This window comes from Tachyglossus aculeatus, assembly GCF_015852505.1.
Source record: "Tachyglossus aculeatus isolate mTacAcu1 chromosome 12 unlocalized genomic scaffold, mTacAcu1.pri SUPER_6_unloc_1, whole genome shotgun sequence".
In the NCBI taxonomy this organism is placed as follows: domain Eukaryota; kingdom Metazoa; phylum Chordata; class Mammalia; order Monotremata; family Tachyglossidae; genus Tachyglossus; species Tachyglossus aculeatus.
The window spans coordinates 2,438,264-2,463,761 of record NW_024044828.1 but is presented as its reverse complement, the minus strand read 5'-3'; the positions used below and the strand labels follow the sequence as shown (position 1 = coordinate 2,463,761).

Here is a 25,498-nt window from a genome sequence, read left to right as displayed (position 1 = left end):
GGGGAGAAGCCGCGGGGGTGGACGAGGCCACGGCGACAGTGATGCCTCCGGGCATCGCTGTCCACAGCAGGTTCCCGGAAGCACAGGCCGGGGGCCGGGCGGACCCGCGATCAGGCCTGACTGCCCGAAACGGGGCCGGCGAAGTTGCCTCCCCATTTGTCCAGCTGCGTCCTGGCCGGACCCTCCAGGACCCCCAGGCTCCCGTCTGGCCTGCGAACCCGAGGGCCTCCTCCTCGCCGACCCCGGCTCAACGCCGAGCGATGGGCGAGACGAAACAAAGCCCGCTCCTTCCTCCCGACGAGGGGGCAAACCCCCCGGATCTCGGGTCTGGCTTTCCCGCCGGGTCCCGGCCCGTCTCCCCCGCCAACCTCCGCACGTTGGCACCCTCCACCTGCCGGCACTCACCATGGTTTATCCCTCGACGCTTTCGGAGGAAAAACTGTGTGCTGTTTGCTACTGGAGGTAAGAAGATTGTCTTTGGGCGTTCTGAATGGCTTTGAGTTGTTGCTGACAGGGTTAGGGCCGCTGACGGAGGATTTGGATTTCACCTGGACTAGTGACGTCCTCGAGTTGGAAGGCGGAGACACTGGAGAGGGGCAAGCCTTACACATCAAACCGTGCCTTCTTTCTGCAAGGGAGAAGAAGAGACAAGTCTCAAAGGTCCGCCGTTCCTGGGAGAATACGATGCGTCTGCATGTACGTACGCTTGTCTGTGTACACACACACACAACCTGCAGCATCAGCACTGGTCAATTGCACTTGGAATCAATCGTACTTACTGAGTGTTTACTGTGTGCAGAGCACGGTACTTGGTGCTTAGTACAGTGCTTTGCACATAGTAAGCGCTTAATACATGCCATCATTATTATTATTATTCCTTAGCGCCTGGGAGAATACAACAGACACATTCCCTGCCCACAATGAACTTACAGTCCAGAGGAAGAGAAACCTTAAAAAAGACACTGCAGGCCCCAGTGGGAAACTAATAAGAGCTTACTATGTACCAAGCACTGTATTAAGCGCTGAGGTAGGTGTGCAGTATAAGCAGATGGGATGCAGTCTCTGCCCCTGATGGGGCTAACGGTCTAAGAAGGAGGGACGTCAGACAAGGAAACTGAGGCACCTGTGCCCAAGGTCACCCTGTATGCATGTGGCAGAGCTGGGATTAGAACCCAGGTCCTCTGACTCTCAGGCCTGTGCTCTTTCCACTAGGCCATGCTATTTCTCATTTAATTGATTGGGAGGGAACGAAAGGCAGACATCAGTCAGACGCTTGGGCAGGGGGTGGAGAGGCCGAGAATGCCCATTAGCCACTGGTCTCCCCTAACAAGCCCCCTGCCCTGAGCCGTGGCCCGATATGCCCGAACGCTGGGCTGTTACCACACTCTCACCAGGCTCGACAGGTTGGTCGCCGTGAAGCCGAGGGTCCTGATGACCACATAGGCTCTCGGCTAACGAGGGCCTGGAATGGATGATTCTGGATGGCCTGAACACGGGGCATGCCCTCCAGAGTGGGAAAACCACCTAGCCCGGAAGAGAGAGCAGTTCCTGGGGCTCGATGAGCTCCCACCCAGTGGATGACAGGCCGGGGTCGGGCTCCCGGGCCCCGTCCATGGGGAGGTGGGCTGCCCCGGGGGCCCTACCCGTTTTGGCCCCCATAGACTGAGCAGGCGGTAGCCCCAGAGCGGGTCCTGATGGGCTTCCTTTGACTACATGTCCCAGCAACCTCCGACTGTGAGTCCACTGTTGGGTAGGGACTGTCTCTATATGTTGCCAACTTGTACTTCCCAAGCGCTTAGTACAGTGCTCTGCACACAGTAAGTGCTCAATAAATACGATTGATTGATTGATTGATAGCCTGCCCTCCCAGGGCCCCAGAAGTGACATCACACCTAGCTGAGGGGTGGGCCGGGTCCTCCCAGCCGATGCACTGATGGAGTTCGGGTCCACGCCTATCAGATTCAGCCTCCCCTGCCCTCCTCCTCCGATGAAAGGCTCTCCCAAGCTGGCTGCCCACTTTTCAGTCAGCGAATAATCACATACACATAGCCCACACTGACCACCCTCTGCCCGAAGACCCCTTTAATCCATATTCTGAGCCCCCCGGACAGCAGAACCAGTCCCGCCGGGCCACTCGCTCGGCCTGCCCCTGCTCCAAATGGGCCTCAGTTCACCCACCCCTGAGCGAGGACAGCCAGTATTCCGGCTGCTGCCCTCTGCTTCCCATCGGGTCCGGTGGTTGCCGGGAGCTCTGTCCGCCCCCTCCACGGACAGGCCCGGGTCTCGGTAGGCCGGGGTCTGAGGTGGGATCAGCACATGGTCCCCTTTCCCACTCTGCTCGCAGAGAACTGGATCGGGAGAGGCACTGAGAGCCAGAGAGAGAGCACGACCAGGCAAGACCTATTGGCGAAGGAAGTGCTGAGCACGGGAAGGAAATGAAACCTGTCATTCCTTCCTTGGGAGTTTTTCCTCAGCTGGGGCTGGGGCTGGTGTCTGGCTGCTCTGTGACGGAGGAGTGGGTGGCAACCTCAGGCAGGCCCAGGTGGGAGACCCCCACCCTGCCCTTCATCTTGCCCCCCGCCCGGCAGGCGGTGGGCGCATCCCACTGCGCCGGGATGAGGCTGCCCGCCAGATGAAGGGGCGCTTGTGATCCCTCCTCCTGCTACGAGCATCCCTGACCGTGACCGTGTCTCCCGCGCTCCACTCTACAGCTCACTCCAATTCCTGGTTCCCATTAGCTACTGCCCCCCGGCAAGGCTCCACCTCCAACTTGGCCGCTCTCATATTCTTTCTCCCCTTCTCCATCCTCCCGCCGTTCCTCGGGGATTTCATGTCCGTATGGATCGTCCCTATGACCTTCCCTTACCTGATTCCTCTCACTTTCACTGATCAATCATATTTATTGAGCTCTTAGTGTGTGCAGGGCACTGTACTAAGAGCTTGGGTGAATATAACAATACATGAGAATTGGTAGACACGTTCCCTGCCCACAACAAGATTCAACTCCGCCAACCTCCTGCTCTACCCCACCCCATTTTACCCACTCATCAACCTGGCTACAATGTTTGAAATTATCTCTAGTCACTGTACAATCTCTAACTTCACTAACCCCCGCCAGCCAGCTGAAGCAACGAGGGGGTTGTCACGGGCCAGACTGACCCACATGGGGCTCACAGTCCAAGTAGGAAGGGAGTAGGATTTAATCCCTATTTTACAGATGAGGAAACTGAGGTCCAGAGAAGTGAAGAGACTTGCCCCAGATCACACAGCAGGCAAATGGCGGAGCTGCGATTAGAAGCCAGGTCCTCTGACTCCCGGGCAGTGCTCTTTCTACTAGGCTACGCTGTTTCTTGATTGTGACTGCCACACCGAACCGCTTGGAACCCCAACTCTGCTCCTCTAGCACTGACGCCCTTGTTAGATTCATCACCACCTTTGTCTTTTATACTGTTTTATGTTTTCATCATGCCGTGTGGGCCTACTGCCAACCCCCTGAGCCCCATTACTCTCAGATTGTAAGCCCTTAGGTTGGGCTGTGTCTGTCACCTGAGCGGCACTTAGAACTTTAGACTCTTGCTTAGAAAAGCCCTCATGAAGGAGAAAATGCAAATACGATCTGTACCTGGTGGTAGCAGCGCTCAGACGCTGCCAGGCAACTGTCATCCAGCCGGGTTTTCCGAGGGCAGTGACGAGATGGGGGTGGTCGGTCCTAAGGGGGCAGGGCTGTGGGCTCTGGTGACCAAAAGGGCACCAGAGGCAGGGACGGCCCCTCAGTGGGTACAGACAACCGCAAATAGGGGAAACTGAACCCAAAATCCACCACGGCCAGGGGATTTCCAAACGGTGTTTTGCACAAAGTAGGGGCTTAAAAGTGCCTATCGCTGTTTCTGTTACTGCAACGATGAGGTTTTCTAGCCACGGAAGGCTACAAGACAGGGATGCGTGGCCATTTTTCTGACTGGTGAGTTCTACAGGGATCATTACACTTGGACCGGTTTAACATTTCATTAGCAGTCTGTAAGCTCACTGAGACCCTATGCTCTCCTGAGGGGTGGAATGCTATGTCGAAGCGGGGAAACGGCAGCAAGACTCTAAAAGACTGAATTGAGGGGGCTGAAAAAGGCAGGTGAGCTCCAGTATCAGCCGGCGGGAGAAGAAATAATCCAAGCCCCAGGACTCCCAGTTACGACCTGGAAGAGATTCCGGGGTCGCTGGCTTGCTGGGCGGTGGGAGCCAAAGTGGAAGATCAAAAATAAAACTTGGTATCCGAAGGTGAAGCCCCCAATGGCGACGTTTATCTCCGAGTGCCAGGGTGCCCGGAAAAGTTGGCGTGGAGATGGGTGTTCTCTCTCAAGCTGCCCTTTCCTTTTCCAGGCTCTTTCTCTGCCTCCCACCCTCTGATGGTGGGAGGTCCCTTGAGATTCAGTTCCGGGTCCCCTTCTACTCTCCATGTACACCCATTCCGTTGGAGAGCTAATTCGCTCCCATGGCTTCAACTACCACCTCTAAAAGGATCATTCCCAAATCTACAATCTCCAACCGGGACCTCTCTCCTCTGCAGTTTCGCATTTCCCCCTGCCTTCCAGACATCTCTTCTTGGATGTCCCGCTGTCACCTCAAACTTAACATATCCAGATCAGAACTCCGCATCTTCCCACCCAAACCCTGTGTGCCCCCTGACTTTCCTGTCACTGTAGACAGCACCACCATCATCCCTGCCCCATAAGCCTGTAACCTCGACTCATCTCTCTTATTCAACACACGTATTCAATCTTTCTCCAGATCCTTTCAGTTCAACTTTCACAACATCACTAAAATCCACCCTTTTCTGGCCAACCAAACTCCTATCATGCGGATCCTCCAACCACTTGTTCAATCCCACCTTGATTACGGCATCAGCCTGCTTTCTGGTCTCCTTGCCACCTGCCTCTCCTCACTCCAGTCCATACTTTCTTCTGCTGCCCTGATAATTTTTCCAAAAAAAAACCAAACCATTCAGTCCGTATTTCCCCAGTCAAAAACCTCCGGTGACTGTCCATCCACCTCTGCGTCAAACAGAAACACTTTACCATTGGTTTTTAAGCTGTCATCAGCTCGCCACTTCCTATCATCTCACTGATCTCCTACTTATTCACTGTACTCCATCTCATCTACCGCACTACCGATCCCCTCGGCCCCATCCTGCCTCTGGCCTGCAACTCCCTCACACTTCATATCCAACGGACCACCACTCTCCCCGCGTTCGAAGCCATCTCATCCACGAGGCCTCCCCAGGCTGAGCCCTCTTTTTCCCTCCCCCTCTCCCTTCTGCATCGCCTTACATTTGGATCTGTCCCCTTTACGCACTTGACACTCAACCCACCCTCAGCCCCACAGTACTTACGTAAATATCCACAATTTATTTTAATGTCTGTCTCCCCCTTTAGACTGCAAGTTCCTTGTGGGCAGGGAATACGTCCTCCTCATATCAGACCGGTAATTGCTCTCCGCAACTTCAAAGCCTCACTGAAGGCCCATCTCCTTCAAGAAGCCTTCCCTGACAGCCCTCCCCTACTCTCCTCCCGAACCCTTCTGCGCCACTCTTACTTGCTCCTTCATTCATCCTCCCTCCCATCACACATATGCATATATCTGCATATGTAATTTATGTATTTATCTATTTATTTAAATTAATGTCTGTCTCCCCCTCTAGACTGTGAGCTCATTGTGGGTGGGAATGTGTCTGTTGTTATACTGTATTCTCCCAAGAGCTTAGTACAGTGCATTGCACACAGTAAGTGCTCAATAAATATGGCTGAATGAATGAACGTCTCCCAACTCTGCTATATTTTACTGTCTCAAGTGTTTAGCAAAGTGCTGCTTATACGGTAAGTACTCAATAAATACGATTGATTTGACGGGTTGATTCTCGGTGCTGGGCTATTTCCTGTTCCCGCAAATGGCAGCGACTGCCTCTGTCCCGGGCTCACGATCCTCTTGAAGCTTCTGTTCCAAAAAAGGCGCTCCCTTCTGGGTTGCAGTGTGCCAGGCTGGTCCACCTGCTACCGGGGTCTCCCAGTTGGCAGCCAGGATGCCAAACCGTCGGAGGCGCTTACACTGCTGCCCCCCCAAACGTTTCCTTCATCCCTCTTGGATTTCCGCTTCCCGGTTTCCGCTCACCGCGCTGCAGCTGTGGGACGCCTATTCTCCTTGCATGTGCCACCCAGAGAAGCTGCCCGGAGGTGAGCTCAGCAACAACATTCGGTGTCTCCTGTCACGATTCCACTTCGTCATTTTAGCATGGCCCAGAAGGGATGTTGATGGAAACGCTCAAGGGGTTGGTTATGATATTTTTTTATATGGTACTTGTTAAATGCTTACTGTGTGCCAAGCACCATACGAAGCACTGGTGTTACTCTTCTGCCCCCTTCAAACATTTCCTTCATCCCTCTTGAATTTCAGCTTCGGCTGCGCTGCGGCTTTGGGGCGCCTATTCTCTGGAAATCTGTGACTCCAGAAGTCTTCCGACTGACCACGAGTCCGGCGCCGGGCTGCGGAGCTACGGGGGAATTGTCCAGTCTTCTGCGTGCCTTTGGGTGTGCATCTCCAGGGTGTTGATAGCCTTTTCCTCTTCCTCTGTCCCCTGCAGTTCAGAGCACCCGATTCCTGTCCAGGAGAAGGGCGAGATTCCAGATCCCCAAATCTTCCATCCGGAGGCTCAGTTGCTAGGGTCCTGCATGGCCACAAGGATCTGGCAGGGATTGTGTCACCTGCTTGGTTCGTATTTCCTAAGTGCTTAATACAATGCGCTGTGTGCTCAATAAATGCTACTGCTAATACTATGGAGGAGCACTTTCTCTGAGAGCTCCCAGCCATGCTGTCCCTGGAGCAAAGGGGAACCCACGACCGTCCTGGAGGAGAGTCGGTGTCGCCTCTTCCCAAGGCAGACCTGCATTCGACTGGTCCATCTGTCCCGCTCCCTCAGAGAGATGCCCATGGAGCTGCTCAGCAGGGGTTCGGCCCTCCAGCACAATTGGCAGGGGTTCGGGCGGGAGGCTGTGCTTTTGGTCCAGTAGAAGCAGCGGTCTTCTCTTCGTCAGCTCAGCCCCAAGCGGCCCGGCTCTCCCGGCCGTCACCGGGGACGACGGCTGACTGGAATGGGGCCAGTTTCCCGGAAATACCTGCTTCTGTCCGGGTCGGCCTCTCCTCTCCGGCCCCTGAGCTAAGCGCTTCAGAAAGGGTCACCGGCATTCCCTATTCAAACCCGGGTCCTCAAGGGAGCCCGGGGAAGGGAAACAGTTAATCTCCATCGAGCGTTTTGGCTGGAGATTCATTGTTCCGGGGACGCCGGATCCGGATGAGCGTACCTTCCTGGGAAGCACTGTACTGTGGCAGTCGCCACGACCCGGATTTTCCACTGCCATTTTCCCCCGCGTTTTAAACCACCAAAGACCCGGCCTCTTCAACACCCTTCTGGCAGCTATTTACCTGTGGAAGGAAATACCAGGTTGCCCAGATCATAGTCCACATGGCCCCACCCCCAGCTCCCCACGGCTAGCCAAGTTCGCTGAGGGAAAAATCATTTGAGGGGTGGCGGGGGCATTAGGGGTGGTGGTGATGTATGCGCGTGTGTGTGTGTGTGTGTGCACACGTGTGTAACACACACAGCCGGAGTTCAGTTTTCCAGGCTGTATGCTGGAGCATGCTATGTGAGCCAACAATAATAATAATAATAATTATGGTACTTAAACACTTACTATATGCCAAGCACTGTCCTAAGCACTGGGTAGATACAAGTTAATCAGGTTGGACACAGTCCCTGCCCCACATGGGCTCACGCTCTTAATCCCCGTTTTTTACAGACAAGGTAACTGCGGCGCAGAGAAGTGAAACGACTTGCCCAAGGTCACACAGCAGACAAGCAGTGGAGCCGGTATTAGAACCCATGACCTTCTGACTTTTAGGCCCGTGCTCTACCCACTAGGCCAAAGGGAGACATTCAAGCCTCCACCTGCCCCGCGGAGCAAGCTGGAGACTGGAAGCCGTTTCCTTCTGCTTTTGCGACTCCCCTGACCCCGGGCCGGGGGGCGGTTGTGGGGAGACCCGGGTGCCACTGTGAAGATCTGAGAGCCCCCGCGGGCACAGATCAGAGGGCATCGGTCAGTCAGTCAGTCAATCGTCTGTACTGCGTGCTGAGTGTATAGGACTGTTCAATATAAGAGGGGCAAGCACCGGCCCCTGCCCTCGCCTCAAGCTGTGGCCAGAGCCCCCCGCCCCCCACCCCCCGGCCCGGCCCCAGCCAAGCTGCTTAACCTCTTTCCACTTTGGGCCTGGCGTCGCTAATGACAGGCCGAATATTCAGGTCAGATGCCTGCCGATCAGGCTGCCAAGACCCGTGCCTTGGCTACGGGTTTTCCAAATAGAACAGGAAGTTCGAGAAACAAAAGCTCCCCGACCCGGAGCGACTGTGGCAGGGGAGGGGCTTCTCACCGGGAGCCGAGTACGGGGGTCTCCATTTCCCCCAACACCTTGGAGATGACCGTGTCTTTTTTTAAAAACGGTATTTTCTTAAGCGCTTTCTAAGTGCCAGGCACTGTTTTACGCGCTGGGGTAGATACAAGTTAATTAGGCCTGACACAGTCCCTGTCTCACATGGGGCTCACAGTCTTCATCCCATTTGACAGATGAGGTAACTGAGGCCCAGAGAAGTGAAGTGATTTGCCCGAGGTCACTAGGCAGACAAGTGGACAGAGCTGGGATTAGAATAATAATGATGGCATTTATTAAGCGCTTACTATGTGCAAAGCACTGTTCTAAGAGCTGGAAGATTAGAGGCCAGGTCCTTCTGACTCCCGGGGCCGTGCTCTTACGGCTAGGCCACGCTGCTTCTCCCCCAACCCCGAGGTTGACTTTCCTTCCTTTCTTAATGAGAGACGGCGGGGACGGAGGTGGCAGAGGGGGCTGGGCGGCGGCGGGTTTTCTCTTCCGTTACAACTAATAGGGAAATTAATCAGGAAAGTTCCAAGGGAAAGCTTGGGCTCTTGGCGCCATAGCCCAATGGGGCATCCAGGGGACCGTGGAAGTCATGGCTCTGGACTCGTCGCCGTGGCAAGGAGGCAGGAGAGGGGAGCCATTCATTCATTCATTCATTCAATCGTATTTATTGAGCCCTTACTGTGTGCAGAGCACTATACTAAGCGCTTGGGAAGTACAAGTTGGCAACATATAGAGACGGTCCCTACCCAACAGTGGGTTCACAGTCTAGAAGGTGCCAGCTTCTTCCCTGGACTCCTGCCCCACTCCCACCTTAGCTGGGCCCTGGAGCTGGCCTCGATGATCTCCTCAGGCCCCGCTGAAACTTCTCCCACCCTGCTTTGGGGATCCAGCGTCAAGAGGCACGGCCTAGGAAAAAGACCACAGGCCCAGAAGTCAGAGGATCTGGATCCTAATCCCGGCCTTGCCCCTCGGTCACTTCCCGATCCCACAGCGAGGGGTGGGGAACCTACGGCTCGTGAGCCAGAAACGGTTGTTCTTGGAATCAAACATGGCTCTTGAGCATTGGGCGCCCTCCAGCAGCCTTGGCACCGAGAAGGAGCCGCCGTTGGCCTCACCTCCCAGAGGGCAGCTAGATGGTAAGCTGGGCCAGAAGTAGCCAACCTGCCTTTTCTGAACACATTCCCTTTCTACAATGAGCTTACAGTCTAGAGGCGGAGACAGACATTAATGTGAACGACAGATATGTACATAAGTGCTGCGGGGCTGGGAGGAGGGGACAAATAAAGGGAGCAAATCAGAGTGACGCAGAAGGGAGCGGGAGAAGAGGAAAGGCAGGCTTAGTCAGGGAAGGCATCTTGGAGGAGATGGGCCTTCAATAAGGCTTTGAAGGCGGGGGAGAGTCATTGCCTGTTAGATATGAAGACGGAGGGTGTTCCATGCCAAGGCAGGATGTGGGCAAGATGGATGAAATGGAAGTACAGTGAGAAGGTTGGCATTACAAGAGCCAAGCGTGCAGGCTGGGCTGTAGTAGGAGAGCAGCGAGGTGAGGTAGGAGGGGGCAAGGGGATTGAGGGCTTTAAAGCCGCGGCTTCTCCTGTAGGAGTGGAGGTTTCCCCCAGATCAGCCCCGGGGAGCAGGTAGGAGCACCCTCCCGCCTGCCTCCTTCCCACCCGGCTCCACAGCTCGGCCCAAGGCCACAGGGAGCAGGGGAGCTGGGCCTGTGGACAGGAGCGGGAGGAAGAGCGGGGGCAAGAAGAACACAGAAGCATCTGGGATGCGGGCTGGATCCCCCTTCCTCCAGCTGCAGTGGGGGGTGCAACTTCTAACTGGAGGATCGGGGAGAGAGGATTCCTCGGTCAGGCCTTATAATAATGGCATTTATTAAGCGCTTACTATGCGCAAAGCACTGTTCTAAGCGCTGGGGAGGTTACAAGGTAATCAGGTTGTCCCACGTGGGGCTCTCAGTCTTCATCCCCATTTTACAGATGAGGTAACTGAGGCACAGAGAAGTTAAGTGACTTGCCCAAAGTCACACAGCTGACAATTGGCAGAGCCGGGATTTGAACCCATGACTGCTGACTTCAAAGCTCGTGCTCTTTTCCATTGAGCCACGCTGCTTCTCACGCTGCCTTGGGAGTCCCCAGTCGGGAGAGTGAAGTCCGTGGCCTTCTGGTAGGGGCGGGGGGCTGCTGGTAGCGGACTCCTTCCTCCCGAATCTGCTCGATCAATCAATCAATCAGTCGTATTTACTGAGCACTTACTGTGTGCACAGCACATGGGAAAGTACAATATACCGGAGTTGGCAATAATAATGACAACAATAATAATAATTGTGGTATTTGTTAAGTGCTTACTATGTTGCCGAATTGTACTTTCCAAGCGCTTCGTACAGTACCCTGCACACAGTAAGCATTCAGTAAGTACAACTGAATGAATGAATGTATGCCAGGCACTGTACTAAGCGCTGGGGTATTTTTATTGCATATTTATTTATTTATTTTACTTGTACATATTTATTCTATTTATTTTATTTTGTTAATATGTTTTGTTTTGTTCTCTGTCTCCCCCTTCTAGACTGTGAGCCCACTGTTGGGTAGGAACCGTCTCTATATGTTGCCAACTTGTACTTCCCAAGTGCTTAGTACGGTGCTCTGCACACAGTAAGCGCTCAATAAATACGATTGATTGATTGATTGATTGATTGCGGTGAATACAAGCAAGTCGGTTTGGATGCAGTCCCTGTCCTGCATGGGGCTCACAGCCTTAATTCCCATTTTACAGACGACGTAATTGAGACACAGAGAAGTGAAGCGACTTCACCAAGGCCACACGGCAGACAAACGGCAGAGCCGGCATTAGAACCCATGACGTTCTGACTTCCAGGCTTGTGCTCTATTGACTATGTGGTAGACATGTTCCCTGCCCACAACAAGCTTACTTCCATCAATAATAGTAATAATAATACTAATGATTACGGTACTCATTAGGCACTTACTATGTGTTAAGCACTGGGGTAGTTACGAGCTAATCAGGTTGGGCACAGCCCCCCACCCCTGCTTTTTATGGTTCTTGCTTACTATGTGCCAGGCTCTGTACTAAGCACAGGGTAGATAGATATGAGTTCATCAGGTTGGACACAGCCCCCGTCCCACATAGGGCTCACAGTGTTAATCCCTATTTTACAACTGAGGTAACTGAGGCCCAGAGATGTAAAGTGCCCTGACCAAGGTCACCCAGCAGACAAGTGCTAGTGTCAGGATTAGAACCCAGGACCAACTGATTCCCAGGCCTTTGCTCTATTCACTAGGCAACACGGGAGAGCAGGTCTGTCTGGGGTGTCTTCTGTGGACAGAGCACTAGATTGAGGGGAACCTATAAAAGTCAACTTCTGTTCCCAGGAGTCAGGAGTCCTGAATACCAGTCTCGGCTCTGCTCTAGCCTCCTGGGTGACCTTGGTCGAGTCACGTAACCTCGCTGGGCCCCAGTGGCTCCAGCTGTTGGACGGTGAGAAGTCTCCTCGCCCCTCAGGGTTAGAAGATCGGCAATAAGCTCCACCGGTAAATAAAACAAAACGAAATAACACCAAAAAAACCTAACCACCAGCAACACGACGCTTGTGTGAAGGGTCACATCACAGCTCTGTTCTAACAGGACTTGTCCCAGTTGTTTCCCGTCACATTTATATTCCGAATCCCATGCAGGAATGGTGGGAAGCTAAGATGTTGGCTTTCTCCCCTTCTCTCTCCCCACTGGGTGCCCCCTCTGCCCCCCACCCCATCCCCTGGCTACAAGCCCCGGCACAGATAACTGGTCCAACCTGTCAATCACCTTTCCCCGGCCTCGGACATCTTCCCTCAGATATTTCTCACAAGCCCTGGAGCCGCCAATGGCCACGGACGGCCCCAGCCGGCCTTCCGCCTGCCCAAGGTGCCCTGGACCCCAAGAGGGACGCCGATGGAAATGGGCCGGGTGCCCGGCTCGGATCCGCCTGACAGGGGGGGATCGACCTCTCAGGGAGACCTGACCAGTGCGAGCTGGGGGGGTAAAGGTCACCGACATCCAGGCCAAACCTGGCTTCGCATCATTCATGGGACACGGAACGGGAAGAAGCAGGAGGAGGGGGAAGAGCAGGAGAAGAAACGGGGGGAGAAGGGAAAACAAAGGAGGGGGAGGAGGGAGGAGACCCCCAACGTCTGACCTAGCCACTCAGCCGAGCCATTTCTGGGCCAGTCTGCCTCGTTACGACCCCCTCGTTGCTTCAGCGGGGGACCGCAAAGGCACTCGACGTTCCCATCGTGCTCCGTGGCCGGTTTGCTGCTTACCCGATGCTTTCCCCCCCGCCCACACCAGACGCACTGCACCGTGGTAAGGGACGCGTCTGACCAGCTGCTATCGCCACCACGGCTGCCCAGCCCTGTCCCTGCCCCCGACGGTCCACGGTTTCCTCTCCGGGGGGCTGGAATCGCGGACTCAAACTCGGGCGGCTCCCGTGCCGCCCGCCCCCTGTTCTGTGTGGGAAAGCAATCCCTTCATCCCCTGCAGATCTGGGTCGTGCCTCTGATGACTCACACGGGCCAGACCCATCCCCGGCGCTGGGTCGCCGCTGAGCTGGCCGCCACGGCCGCCCGGGGACCTCGCGTGCCCTCTCCGGTCTGAGGAGGGAGGGGGGAGAGGATCGGCAGGTGACCAGCCTGAGCCCTCCTCCACGGCAACCCGCTGGACGCCGCCTCGGCCCAACCCAGGTGGTCTCCCGTCGGCCCCCCAAAGACCGTAAGCAACGGTCAGTTCACACTGGGCAGCCTGCGGCCAACGGGAGGGCCGCAAACCCCCATCCCGGCCCTGACACGGTGTCTCACGCCCTCCGGGCCCTGTCCTCGGGAGATCCACGGCGGGGTAAGGCAGGGAAAGGGCCAGTCCGAGAAACTTCTTCAGTTAGACAAGAAAGGCCCTCAGGAAAGGGGGCCGCGCATCTCACCCAAATGCCGCCCTGTGGGACCAGGCTGGGAGCTTCTGCAACACAGGTGCCCAAATAATAATAGTAATAATAATGATGGTATTCGTCAGGCGCTTACTTTGTGCAAAGCGCTGTTCTAAGTGCTGGGGAGGATACAAGGTGATCAGGTTGTCCCACGTGGGGCTCACAGTCTTCACCCCCATTTTACAGATGAGGGAACTGAAGCAAAGAAGTGAAGTAGTCACACAGCGGACAAGTGGCAGATTAGAACCCAAGACCTCTAACGCCCGAGCCCGTGCTCTTTCCCTCCGCTTTGAGACCTAGGCCCCACTCCCGGCTTCCCTGGCCCTAGTATCATGGCCTTGGCCCCCAGCCCAAATAATCCTGAGGGTACTGGGGGAAGTGGGGAAGAGACGCCTCATGGTGGAGTAGCAAGACCACAGGCCAGTGGGTCAGAAGGTCATGGGTTCTAATTCCAACTTCACCAATTGTCTGTTGCGTGACCTTAGGCAAGTCGCTTCACTTCTCTGGGCCTCAGTTCCCTCATCTGTAAAATGGGGATGAAGACTGTGAGCCCCATGGGGGATTACCTGATTACCCTGTATCCACCCCAGCGCTTAGAACAGTGCCTGGCACCTAGTAGGTGCTTAACAATAATAATGATGATGGTATTTGTTAAGCACTTACTATGTGCAAAGCACTGTTCTAAGCGCTGGGGGGGGGGTACAAGGAGAGCAGTTTGTCCCACGTGGGACTCACAGTCTTCATCCCCATTTTACAGTTGAGGGAACTGAGGCACAGAGAAGTTAAGCAACTTACCCAAGGTCAGACAGCTGACAAGTGGCAGAGCTGGGATTCGAACCCACGACCTCCGACTCCCAAGCCCGTGCTCTTTCCACCGAGCCACGCTGCTTCTCTAAACAGATACCATAAAAACATAAAAATAAAAACACTTGCCTGCTGCGTGACTCTGAGCAAGTCACTTCATTTCCCTGGGCCTCGATTTCCTCATTTGTAAAATGGGGATTAAGACTGAGAGCCCCAGGTGAGGCATAGAGTTTGTCCAACGTGATTAGCTGGTATCTACCCCAGCGCTTACGACAGTGCCTGGTACATAATAAACGCTTAACGATGCCACTAAAGAAACAAAAACCCAACACGAGACTTCCTGTTTCTGGGGCTTCCGCGGGGCCAGGCCTGCAGCACGCAGAGAGCAGAAAAATCCAACGGCATTCTGCTCAAATGATGCACCCTGGGAGGAGTTTCAGTGCCAGCTGTGGGTGACGGGCGGAGGACGGGAAGGGAGGAGGCCCCAGGGAGAAGCGGGAGACCGCAACGAGAACCCGCGCGGCCTGGTGGATAGGAAGGAGCAAAGAGGACCTGAGTTCTTACTCCACGATGGCCTGTCCGGCCGGGATGGGGGCCGGAGACTTCCACCCCGACCCACTCCCCATCTCCAACGGATCTGCCCCCGCCCCGTATCATACGCTGGCGGGTGCCAGAAGAGAGAAGCAGCAAGGCCTAGTGGCTAGAGCACAGGCTTAGGAGTCAGAAGGACCTGGGTTCGGATCCCGGCTCCACCGCTCGTCCGCTGTGTGACCCTGGCCATGTCACTTAACTTCTCTGTGCCCCAGTGACCTCATCTATAAAACGGGGGTTAAGACGGGGAGCCCCACGTGGCCGTACGTTCCAGCGGCGTGGTCTGGTACGAGGCAGTGTGGCCTAATGGAAAGAGTCTGCGAGTCAGGAGACCCTGGCTCTAATCCCGCTTCTGCCACCTACCTGCTGTGTGACCCTGGGCAAGTCACTTCACTTCTCTGGGCCTCAGTTCCCTCATCTGTCAAATGGGGGTTCAATATCTGGTCTCCCTCCTACTTCGACTGTGGGACGAGGACGGTGCCTGGCCTAATTATATTGTAAAAGGGCACTTACCTACCTATCTGTATATAGAGGTATCTATCCAGGTCTGGATCCATGGCTACCCGTTGCTTCTCCTGTCTGTAATTTATTTTAGCATCTGTCTCCCCTGCTGGACCGTGAGCTCCCGGAAGGCAGGGTTTGGGTCGACGTATTCTCAATGTACTCTCCAAAGTGCTCGGGACAGTGCTCTGCACAGAGCAAGCGCTCAGTAAATACTCCCCACTGAGAGACTGACTGATAAGCAAGCAGCCATCAAGGTTGGGGACCCAGGAAGACCCCCCTGGATGCCGACGGTGACTCACCCGGGCCGGCCCCTGGGCCCTCCCACAGGGTCTCCGAACTTCCCGCATCAGGCTGAGGAGGGGGCCCCTGCAAAGAGCGGTGCTAACTATGTGCAGAGCCCTGTACTAAGCGCTTGGGAGAAAACAACAGAATTAGCAGACATGTCCCCTGCCCATAGAGAAGCAGCGTGGCCTAGCAGACAAAGCAGAAGCCTGGAAGTCAGAAGGATCTGGATTCTAATCCCACCTCTCCCCCTTGTCTGCATGTGACCCTGGGCAAGTCGCTTCACTTCTCATTTATTTTATTCATTTTATTTTCTGACTCTGATTCATTTATGTCTCCTCCTCTAGACTATAAGCTTTTTAAAATGATTATTGCGGCATTTGTTAAGTGCTTACTATGTGACAGGCACTGTTCTAAGCGCTGGGGAAGGGCGTGGCTCGGTCTTGGGACTCTGAGGTCATGGGTTCAAATCCCGGCTCCACCAATTTTCAGCTGGGTGACTTTGGGCAAGTCACTTAACTTCTCTGGGCCTCAGTTACCTCATCTGTAAAATGGGGGTGAAGATTGTGAGTCCCACGTGGGACAATTTGATGACCCTGTATCCCTCCCAGCGCTTAAAACAGTGCTTTGCACATAGTAAGTGCTTAACAAACGCCATTATTATTACAAGCTAAATTGGCTGGACACGGCCCCTGTTCTACATGGGGCTCACAGTCTTAATCCCCATTTGACAGACGAGGTAACTGAGGCCCAGAGAAGTTAAGTGACCTGTCCTAAACTGGTTGGACACAGCCCCTGCTCTACATGGGGCTCACAGTCTTAATCCCCATTTGACAGACGAGGTAACTGAGGCCCAGAGAAGTTAAGTGACCTGTCCTAGGTCACACAGCAGACAAGTGGCAGACCCGGGATTAGAACCAGGGCCTTCTGACTCCCAAGCCTGTACTCTATCCACTAAGCCATGCTACTTCCCTATAGGCGGGGAACGTGTCTGCTGATTCTGTTGTACTGCACTCTCCCAAGCGCTTAGTACAGTGCTCTGTGCATAGTAAGTGCTCAAATACCACTGACTAATTGATTCTCTGTACCTCAGTTACCTCCTCTGTAAAATGGGGATCAAGGCTGTAAGCCCCATGTGGGGCATGGACTTTGCCCAACCTGATTAAAGCATCTTGGCCTCATGGCAAGAGCCTGGGCTTGGGAGTCAGAGGTTGTGGGTTCTAATCCCACCTCCGCCACTTGTCTGCTGTATGATATTGGGCAAGTCACTTCACTTCTCTGGACCTGTTACCAACCTGTCAAATGGGGATTAAGACTGTGAGCCCCAGGTGGGACAACCTGATTGCCTTGTATCTACCCCAGCACTTAGAACAACGCTTGGCACATAGTAAGCGCTCAACAAATACTACAACAATTATTATTATGATATCAACGTGTCTCCCCCTCTGGACTGTAAGTTCACTGAGGGGAAGGAATGTGTCCATTATATTGTACTCTCCCAAGTGCTCGGCACACAGTAGGCACTCAATAAATATGACTGACCGACTGACTACCCCAAGTAACTCTTAATAAATACCATGAAAACAAAAGAGGGCGATGATCAAGTCCTTAGTGGTCCCGTCTTCCCTGTGTCGAGTCTGCGGGGGTCAAGGAACACAGCCAGCCAGGCATCCCGTGGCCCTCAGGATGGGAGGAGTCCTGCCCCCCGCCTCCCGCCAAGGCCACGCTAACCGGACCCGAGGGTAACGCTCTGGCAGCAGCCAATCAATCAATGGTATTTGTTGAGCGCTTACTGTGTGCAGAGCACTGTACTATGTGCTTGGGAGAATCAGCAGACCCGTTCCCTGCCCATAACGAGCTTACGGGCGCCAAGCACCCGAGCCCCCCACTAGTTGCCATCTTCAACGGGGGCGGGGAAGAATGAGCACAAGCAGCCCAGCCCGCCCCGGATCCCGCCTCCGACACGGGCCCCACGTGCTGGCGGGAAGCGTGTGCCAGCTGTTCTCTGTAAAGCCAGAGCGTACCCCATCTCCCCCTCCAGAGTGTACCCCATCTTCCCCTCCAGTGGCCAGCACAGACGGCAAAACCCCAAACCCCTCGGGAACCAGCCGGAGGTCGGGTTCTGCGGACTCCCACCCATCCTCCCCTGGACCGGGCCGGGACCGGGGCCGGGGAAGGGGGGAAGGGATGGGGAGGGGGAGAGAAGCCTTGTCTTTGGTCAGGGTGGACAGAGCAGGCCATCTCTCCGCTCCTCCTTGCCAGCCAGATGCCGGGCGAGCCCTTCGGGGCCAGGCCCAGAAGGAGATGGCTACAGAGCCCTCCCCGGTTCAGGATGTGGCTTCAGCCCTAAAAGCAGTAGAGCACACAGCTGTCGCAGCAGATCTCGGGGATTGGGGAGGACGTGGTGGGGAGGAAAAGAGGGGGGAGAGAGAAAGAGAGAGAGAAGGGGGCAGTTGGAGGGTGGCGGGGGAGTAGGAGCCTCCTCTAGACTGTACGCTCACTGTGGGCAGGGAATTCATTCGTTCAATCGTATTTATTGAGCGCTTCCTGTGTGCAGAGCACTATACTAAGCGCTTGGGAAGTACAAGTTCGCAACATGTAGGGACGATCCCTACCCAACAGCGGGCTCACAGTCTAGAAGGGGGGAGACAGACAGGGAATGTGTCCATTCACTCATTCTATCGTATTTACTGAGCGCTGAGTGCAAAGCACTGCAGTAAGCGCTTGGGAGAGTACAATATAACAGCAGATGCATTCCTGCCCACAACGAGCTCACAGTCTAGAGGGGGAGGCAGACATTAATATAAATAAATGCGTAGATAAATAAGTTATAGATGTACATGTACGTATGTGTTGTGGGGATGGGAGACAGGGTGAAGGAAGGAGCAAGTAAGAGCGGCGCAGGAGAGAGTGGGAGAAGAGGAGAGAAGGGCTTAGTCAAGGAAGGCTTCTTGGAGGAGATGGGCCGTTATACTGTCCTTTCCAAAGTGTCTGGTTCAGTGCTGCTCTGCACACAGTAAGCACTCAATAAATACCGTCCATTGACTGATTAACAAATACCGCCATCATTATTAGATGAAGATACCCTACCTGAGCCTTTCAGTTAGCACTCAATAAATACCACTGATAGATTAACAGATACGGCCATCATTATTAGAAGATACTCTGCCCGGGCCTTTCAGTAAGCACTCAGTAAATACCACTGATTGACTGATTAACAGATACCAGCCTCATTACTAGTTGAAGATACCCAAACTGAGCCCCTCTCCGCTGCCTGAGGTTACTCGGAAGACAAGTGGCGGAGAGGGGGATTAGAACCCAGGTCCTTCGGACTCCCGGGCACATGCTCTATCCACTAGGCCATGCTGCTTCTCTAATAATAATAATAATAATGATGGCATTTGTTAAGCGCTTACTATGTGCAAAGCACTGTTCTAAGCGCTGGGGGGGCTACAAGTTGATCAGGTTGTCCCACGGGGGGCTCACAGTCTTCAACCCCATTTTACAGATGAGGTAACTGAGGCTCAAGTGACTTGCCCAAGGTCACACGAACCCGTGACCTCTGACTCCAAAGCCCATGCTCTTTCCACTGAGCCACGCTGCTCTACATGACAGTGCCCAAGATAAATGCTCAACGAACACGATAAGGATAAAAGGCTTGCGTGAGGAGGGTTTGAGGACCCGGGAAGTTGGTCCTGGATTCTAATCCAAGCCACCGGAAAACCTTTCTACCTCAGTAGGCGGTGAGCATCATTGAAACCTTGGAGACAGACACCCAGGAATGCCATGTGCTGCTGGGGACTTGGCTGGGGGCTTCCTCCTGAGAAGGCGGCGGCATGCAAATGATTATGAATCACTTCGCAGCACCGGTCCTTGCGCTACGGTCTGATACCAAACACGAAGAAAACCAGCGGGCAGCCTTCGCCCCGGAAGGCCTACATCTGCCCAGCAATCTTCAGCGGGAACGCAGAACTCCATGGTGTCGTTGAATTCCACTACCTAGGCAGTGCACTAGCCAACAACTCCCAGTCAGACAGAGTAGAAGACAAAATCAAGAAAGTCTACACGCCTTTTGAGAGACTGACAGCCCCAGTTTGGTGACAGAGAAGCAGTGCGGTCTAGTGGAGAGACCCCGGGCCCGGGAATCAGAGGTTTCTAATCCCGGCTCCGCCACTGGTCCGCTGTGTGACCCTGGGCCAGTCACTTCACTTCTCTGGATCTCAGTTACCTTACCTGTAAAATGGTTGTGGTGGAGGTGGGGGGGAATCTACCTGCGAGCCTCACGTGGGACAGGGATCATAGCCAACCTGATTAACTTGCATTTTTCCCAGCACTTATAACAGTGCTTGGCACACAGCAAGCGCTTAACAAGTACCATAATAATATTATTATTATGGCCAGATTTCCAGGCTCGAGTTTCGTCGGCTCCCAACACGGGGATTCCGAATGGGAGTCCCATATGGGACAGGGACTGTGTCCAACCTGACAAAGTCATATCTACCCCAGCGCTCAGTACAGTGCCTGGCACAAAGTAAGCACTTAATAAATAACAATGAAAACAAGCAAAGTGACTTGCCCAAGGTCACTAAGCAGGCACACGCAGCCTGGTCTTTGTCCCCGCGACATATATGTTGCCAACTTGTACTTCCCAAGTGCTTAGTACAGTGCTCTGCACACAGTAAGCACTCAATAAATATAATTGAATGAATTGAATGAGGGGCCACATTTTTCAGCAGGTATAACTGGGTTCACCGGAAGACCGTGGCTGCCGCCGGGTGGTTTTCCTCCATCTTGCCAGCCGCGGGCGGATCAAGTCGGCAGGATTTCTCCGCCCGCCTCACGGCTGTAACCAAGGTTCACCGAACAAGGAGTGAGTCTAACTCCACTGTATTTTTAATTCAGTCCCAGCGCTTCTCACTCGGAAACTGACTTCATTACTGTCACTCAATGGCACCAGACTTCTGATGTCTCGTTCCCCCCAGGATGAGTCACATCTCGATTCCCAAGGGGGCGAAGGAATTCCCCGACAGGTTTTCCCTAGGGGGCCTCTCCCGGGACCCCCCGACTGGCTCAGAGACCCTCCCCGCTGAGCACACACAAGTGAAGCCCCATTCATCTCCGCCGCGGGAAGCAGACAGCGGCAGCTCGGAGAGAGGCTCAGACGATGACAAACGGCTGGAGGATGAGAAGGAGCTGCTCGGGGGGGTGTATTTTCAGGGACCACCCTGTCCTCCGGCCCTCAGGAATAGTCTTAACAATGATAATAATAATTGTGGTTTTGGTAAGCACTTACTATGTACCAAGCACTCTACTAAGTGCTGGGGTAGATACAAGCAAATCAGGTTGGACACGGGCCCTGTCCCACATGGGGCCCACAGTCTCAACCCCCATTTTACAGATGGGGGAACTGAGGCACAGAGAAGGGAAGTGACTTCCCCAGGTCACACAGCAGAGAAGTGGAGGAGTTGGTATTAGAAGCCACAACCTTCTGACACCCAAGCCTGTGTTCTATCCTCTAATAATAATAACCATGATAATGATAATGCTGGTATTTGTTGAGCACTTACTGTGTGCTGTAGGAAGCATGGGGTGTATATAGATATGAAAGAATCAGGCTGGACTTAGTCCTGGCCACATGTGGCTCACGGTCTAAGTAGGCGGGAGTAGAACTGAATCCCCCTTTTCCAGATGAGGGCACTGAGGCACAGAGCAGTGAAGTGACTTGCCCAAGGTCACCCAGACGCCAAGTGGTGGAACCGGATTAGGAACCAGGTCCGCACTCTTACATTAGGCCATGCTGCTTCCCAGCCCCCTCAACCCTTCTGGCCCGGATTGGTTTCAGCCCTAGATCTGCTTTCAATGATCCTACTGGTCCAAAGCAGACCAGCAGGCCGGAGAAACAGACTCAGAGTTTCCCCACCTGCACAATTCTCCCACAGGACACTGATCGACCCAAACGCCCTGTCTCGCACATGGAGTGACACGCCTGAGCCGAGCCGTCCGGATTCCCATACTGCCCTGCCACGGCCAAATCCCATCCCCCAAGGGCACAACCATGCTGGAAAGGCCCTCCGTCCGGCCGGATCCCTCCAGGAGGGGCTGGGGGTCGTGGGGGGCCGGGGAATGGTTCAGCAGGGACAGTTTCTCAGCTATGTGACCCTGGAGTCCCGGCCCGGCCTTGGTGGATTGTCGGGGTGATTGGAGGAAGGCCCTGATGGCCCACCAAAGGGGCCTAGTTGGGAGCCTGGCCCACACAGGCTGGAACAGATGGCCACCGGACAGTGGGGGGACCCCAAGGGACGAGGGGCGGGGGCGGGAGGGGGGCACAGCAGCGCTGCCTGGGCCCCCGACGTCCAGCCCACCTGATCCAAGCCCGCGGCCAAGGGACGGGGCCGGATCACGAGAAGCAGGTGTTTCTCCATTCCTAACCAGGTCTTTCTCGGCAGGAGTGGGCACACGGTGGCCACAGTGGGCAGTGCCTGCCCTGGCTGAGGACTCTGGGCTCAGAGGCTGTGCCAATTGGGGCCAAGGAGGAGCCATTTCCGGAAGGGACTTCCCTGGAAAAAACACAGCTCGGCGTGGCCGAGACGGTTCGATGTTCATAAATGAAAAGCAGAACGGCTTTTCCGCTCCGCCAGGAGCAAGAGCTATTCATCATGGCAAAACGGCGGAAACAGCTGGGCACCCAGCGCGGGAGCTCGGCGCTCTGAGTCACGGTCCACGGGAGATCGTCTTCTCGTTGCTGCAGACCCCCGCGAGAGGACGTCTTTCGTGCCGTTTACGAGTCAAGCCTCGTGAGGCCCTCCAGGTTCTATGCCACGACCCCGTCCTGGGGGAGGGCGGGATCTCACCGTTCCTGGGATTGGCTGGATGAAAACTCAGAATCTCGCTGGGTCGGGAGTCCTGAGGTGGGCCTTGAGCCTGGCCCCAGGCCCTGCCATCCCATCCCAAGACGGGGCACTTTCCTGAAGTCCCGGCGCCGGATGGGACTGTGACACCTAGAGTAAAAACCCTAGGTCCTCCCCAAGAGCTCCCACAGACGGGTGTGGGGGCAGAAATCAGGGTTTCCGACTGGGCACGGGTCGGGAGCGGGCAGATGCCCAACAGCGATCGCTCCCTAATAGGCAGTCAAGAGCTGACCTGAATCCTCCAAAATTGAATGAGACCAAAAAGATGCCAACCTCTGCTGGCGATGGGGAGGAATCCCGTGATGCCCAGCGACTGGCCACACTGGAGGCCTCCCAGCAGCCACTTCCCAAGAACACTTCCCTTCCTGCCCACCGCCCTCCCCTTGGGGTCAGCCACCCCTGAAGGGCTGTAGACAGGACTCCAGAGCGGACACCTTCGGCCCTCTGGTCCTGTCAGGGTGCCGGTGTCGGAGGGAGGGGCTTGGGGGAAGCCAGCAGGTCTGGAAGCTCACCAGGCATCCTCCCTCAAGTTAGGGGCTCTCCGGGAGCCGCAGCAGCCGCTTCCATCGGGCCGAAGCCCTGTTTCGGTCCCAGGAGGTTGGATTCGGCGTCCGGGGGTCAGTCACCTGAGCTGAGTCTCTCCGGTGCCGGCCCCAAGCCCAGGTCCGCTCCCGCTGGGGTCTTAGTGTCGGTTCCCTCTCCGTGCTTGCTAGGCTTGTTGGTCAGCCCAGCACCCCCACCCTCCTTCCCGGGGGACGGCGGACATAGGAGGAAGGGATCCCTGGCACAGCCCCCCACCTGCTCGCCACGGGAGGCACTCTGGGTCTTCCCACTTGGGGCTGAGGAGACCCCAACCACAATTTCCTCGGCTCCCAAGGAGGCGTGCTAATGCCCTTCACCTAGGCTTCCTTACCCACTTGGGGCCCAAGGGGCACCTACCCAGCTCTGCAATTACCAAGCCACCTGCATAGCCCTCAACCATCACTGACTGAGCCAGAAAACATCCACCAGCCCCAGAACACCTCTGCCCACCCCACGCCACCCATAACTGCCCCCTCTCTCTCTCCTCAAGAGCCAGGGTCATGCCAGTTGGGCCTGATCCCCTTGGCCCTCTCTCTCCCGAGGGCTCGGCCAGCAAGGGGTTGGGAATGTCGACAAATCTGCTGGCCATCAGGGTGACCTGTCTCCCACGGGCCTCTCGCACACACTCCGTTTCCTCCCGTGGCACCTCAGGCCCGACTTGTTCCCCTCCTACATCCGCTCCGCTCCTCGTACCAGAAGCGGTAGGGCACCCCGACCCAGGAGGAGAATCTGGGCTCCAAACCAGGCTTGCCACACCCTGGTCCCGCCCGCACCCACGCCCGGCCCAAGAGACGCTGGGGGGGCTGGTCCTGGGCCCTGGCCGGCCGCCGGCCCGCTGCCCGACTCACTTACCGCAGTGCGACTGGAACACCTGGGGCTTGACCACTTGACCGCACACGTTGCACACCACCAAGTAGAAATCGTCGTGCGCGGGGTAGTGGCCGAACAAGTGCATATCTGCAAGGGGAAAGAGAGACGGTTTTACTTCACACACCAGCTCTGCCAAAGGGCTCCCTCCCACCCTCCTTCCCTCCGCTCTCTGCTCGCCCACCGGCACGCGGCCCACTGGACCCTCACCCCTGCCTTGGGAGTTGAACCAGAAGCCGGGAGCCCCGCGGCTGCAAGGGGCCGTCCGGGGCCCAGACCGACCTCCTCCAGGAAGGAGCCAGTGGGACCGCCGGAAGGCTATGGCCGTTTCCCACCTATCCCACTCTAATCGGGGAGGGGAGGAGCCCAGAGCTCACCCCTTCTGGGTGCTGACGAACCGCTGCGTCGCTTTCAGCCAGCAGTTTGGACGGGTCAGGTTTAGTCTGCCTCGCTAAAGGGTCTGGTGGTCTGGTCTCTCCTGCTTGGGCGGGAAGCCTTTTTGGGGGCTGGGTCTCTTTCCAGTCCCTTTTCCCAGGCACCAGTAAACCCACGGCACTGGGATGGACACAAGTAAATTGGGTTGGACGCAGTCCCTGTCCCACATGGGGCTCACAGTTTCGGTCCCCATTTTACAGATGAGGTAACTGAGGCAAGGAGAAGTTAAATCACTTGCCCAACGTCACCCAGGAGACAAGTGGAGGAGCCAGGATATGAACCCATGACCTTCTGACTTCCAGGACTGTGCTCTACCCGCTACGCCACGCTGCTTCCCGCCATCTGTCCGCCAGTCTCCCAGCCGGTCTGGCTACTTGCTGGCCAAACTGTCTGTCCACCCGCTGGTCAGTGTATCTGCCTTCCAGCCAGCCAGTCTGACTGCTTTCCCTCAGTGTGCCTGCCCGTCGGTCTGTCTGCCTACCTGTTGGGCAGTCTATCTGGCCGCTGGTCTGACTATATGTCCGCCTGTCCTTCCTCCCAACCACCCACCAGCCAGTCTGTCTGTCTGCTTACCCATTGGTCAATATGTCCAGCCTACCCACCGGCCAGTCTGTCTGCCTTTTGGAAAGTCTATTAGTTCGCCCAGTGGCCAACCTGTCTGTCTGCCTTCCCACTGGCCAAACTTCCCTGCCGTCCCACTGTTCGGTCTCTCCTTGCCAGCCTGCCAACCTGCTTCCCTGCCTGGTGGTCGGTCAGTCGGTCAGCCCCTCAGTCCTCCCCCCTCCCCCCTGGGCCGTTCACACCTCCTCCGATCGCTGTGGCACAGGCATCGGGTGGCCCCGCGGTGGGCGAGACGTGGGCCTCGGGCTTGGGGAAGGTCGGGGTTGTGTCAAGGAGGGAAGATACACCCCCAGAGGAGAAAGGGGCTGCCACGGGCTCCGATCCGGTGGGCAGAGGGTTTGCTCGAGGTCTCCCTGGAAGGTGGATAGAGGGGCTGGCCCAGCAACGGCCCAGCAGGTGAGCCGTACTTGGGGTAGGCCCAACACTGGTCTGCCCAGGCCAGTTTTCAATC

General features: G+C 55.6%; 1 protein-coding gene across 3 annotated transcripts in view; it reads right to left on the bottom strand.

The window, feature by feature from the left end:
• The window catches only part of ATXN7L1 (ataxin 7 like 1), a 100,504-nt gene that overhangs the window by 20,511 nt on the left and 54,495 nt on the right, over window positions 1–25,498 (bottom strand). For all 3 annotated transcript variants that reach the window (XM_038741454.1, XM_038741455.1, XM_038741456.1), the window contains exons 3-4: window positions 23,977–24,081; window positions 406–628 (exon numbers count right to left, since the gene is read on the bottom strand). In XM_038741454.1, coding sequence (XP_038597382.1) covers window positions 406–628; window positions 23,977–24,081 — 328 coding nt within the window. The remainder of the gene's footprint in view (window positions 1–405; window positions 629–23,976; window positions 24,082–25,498) is intronic.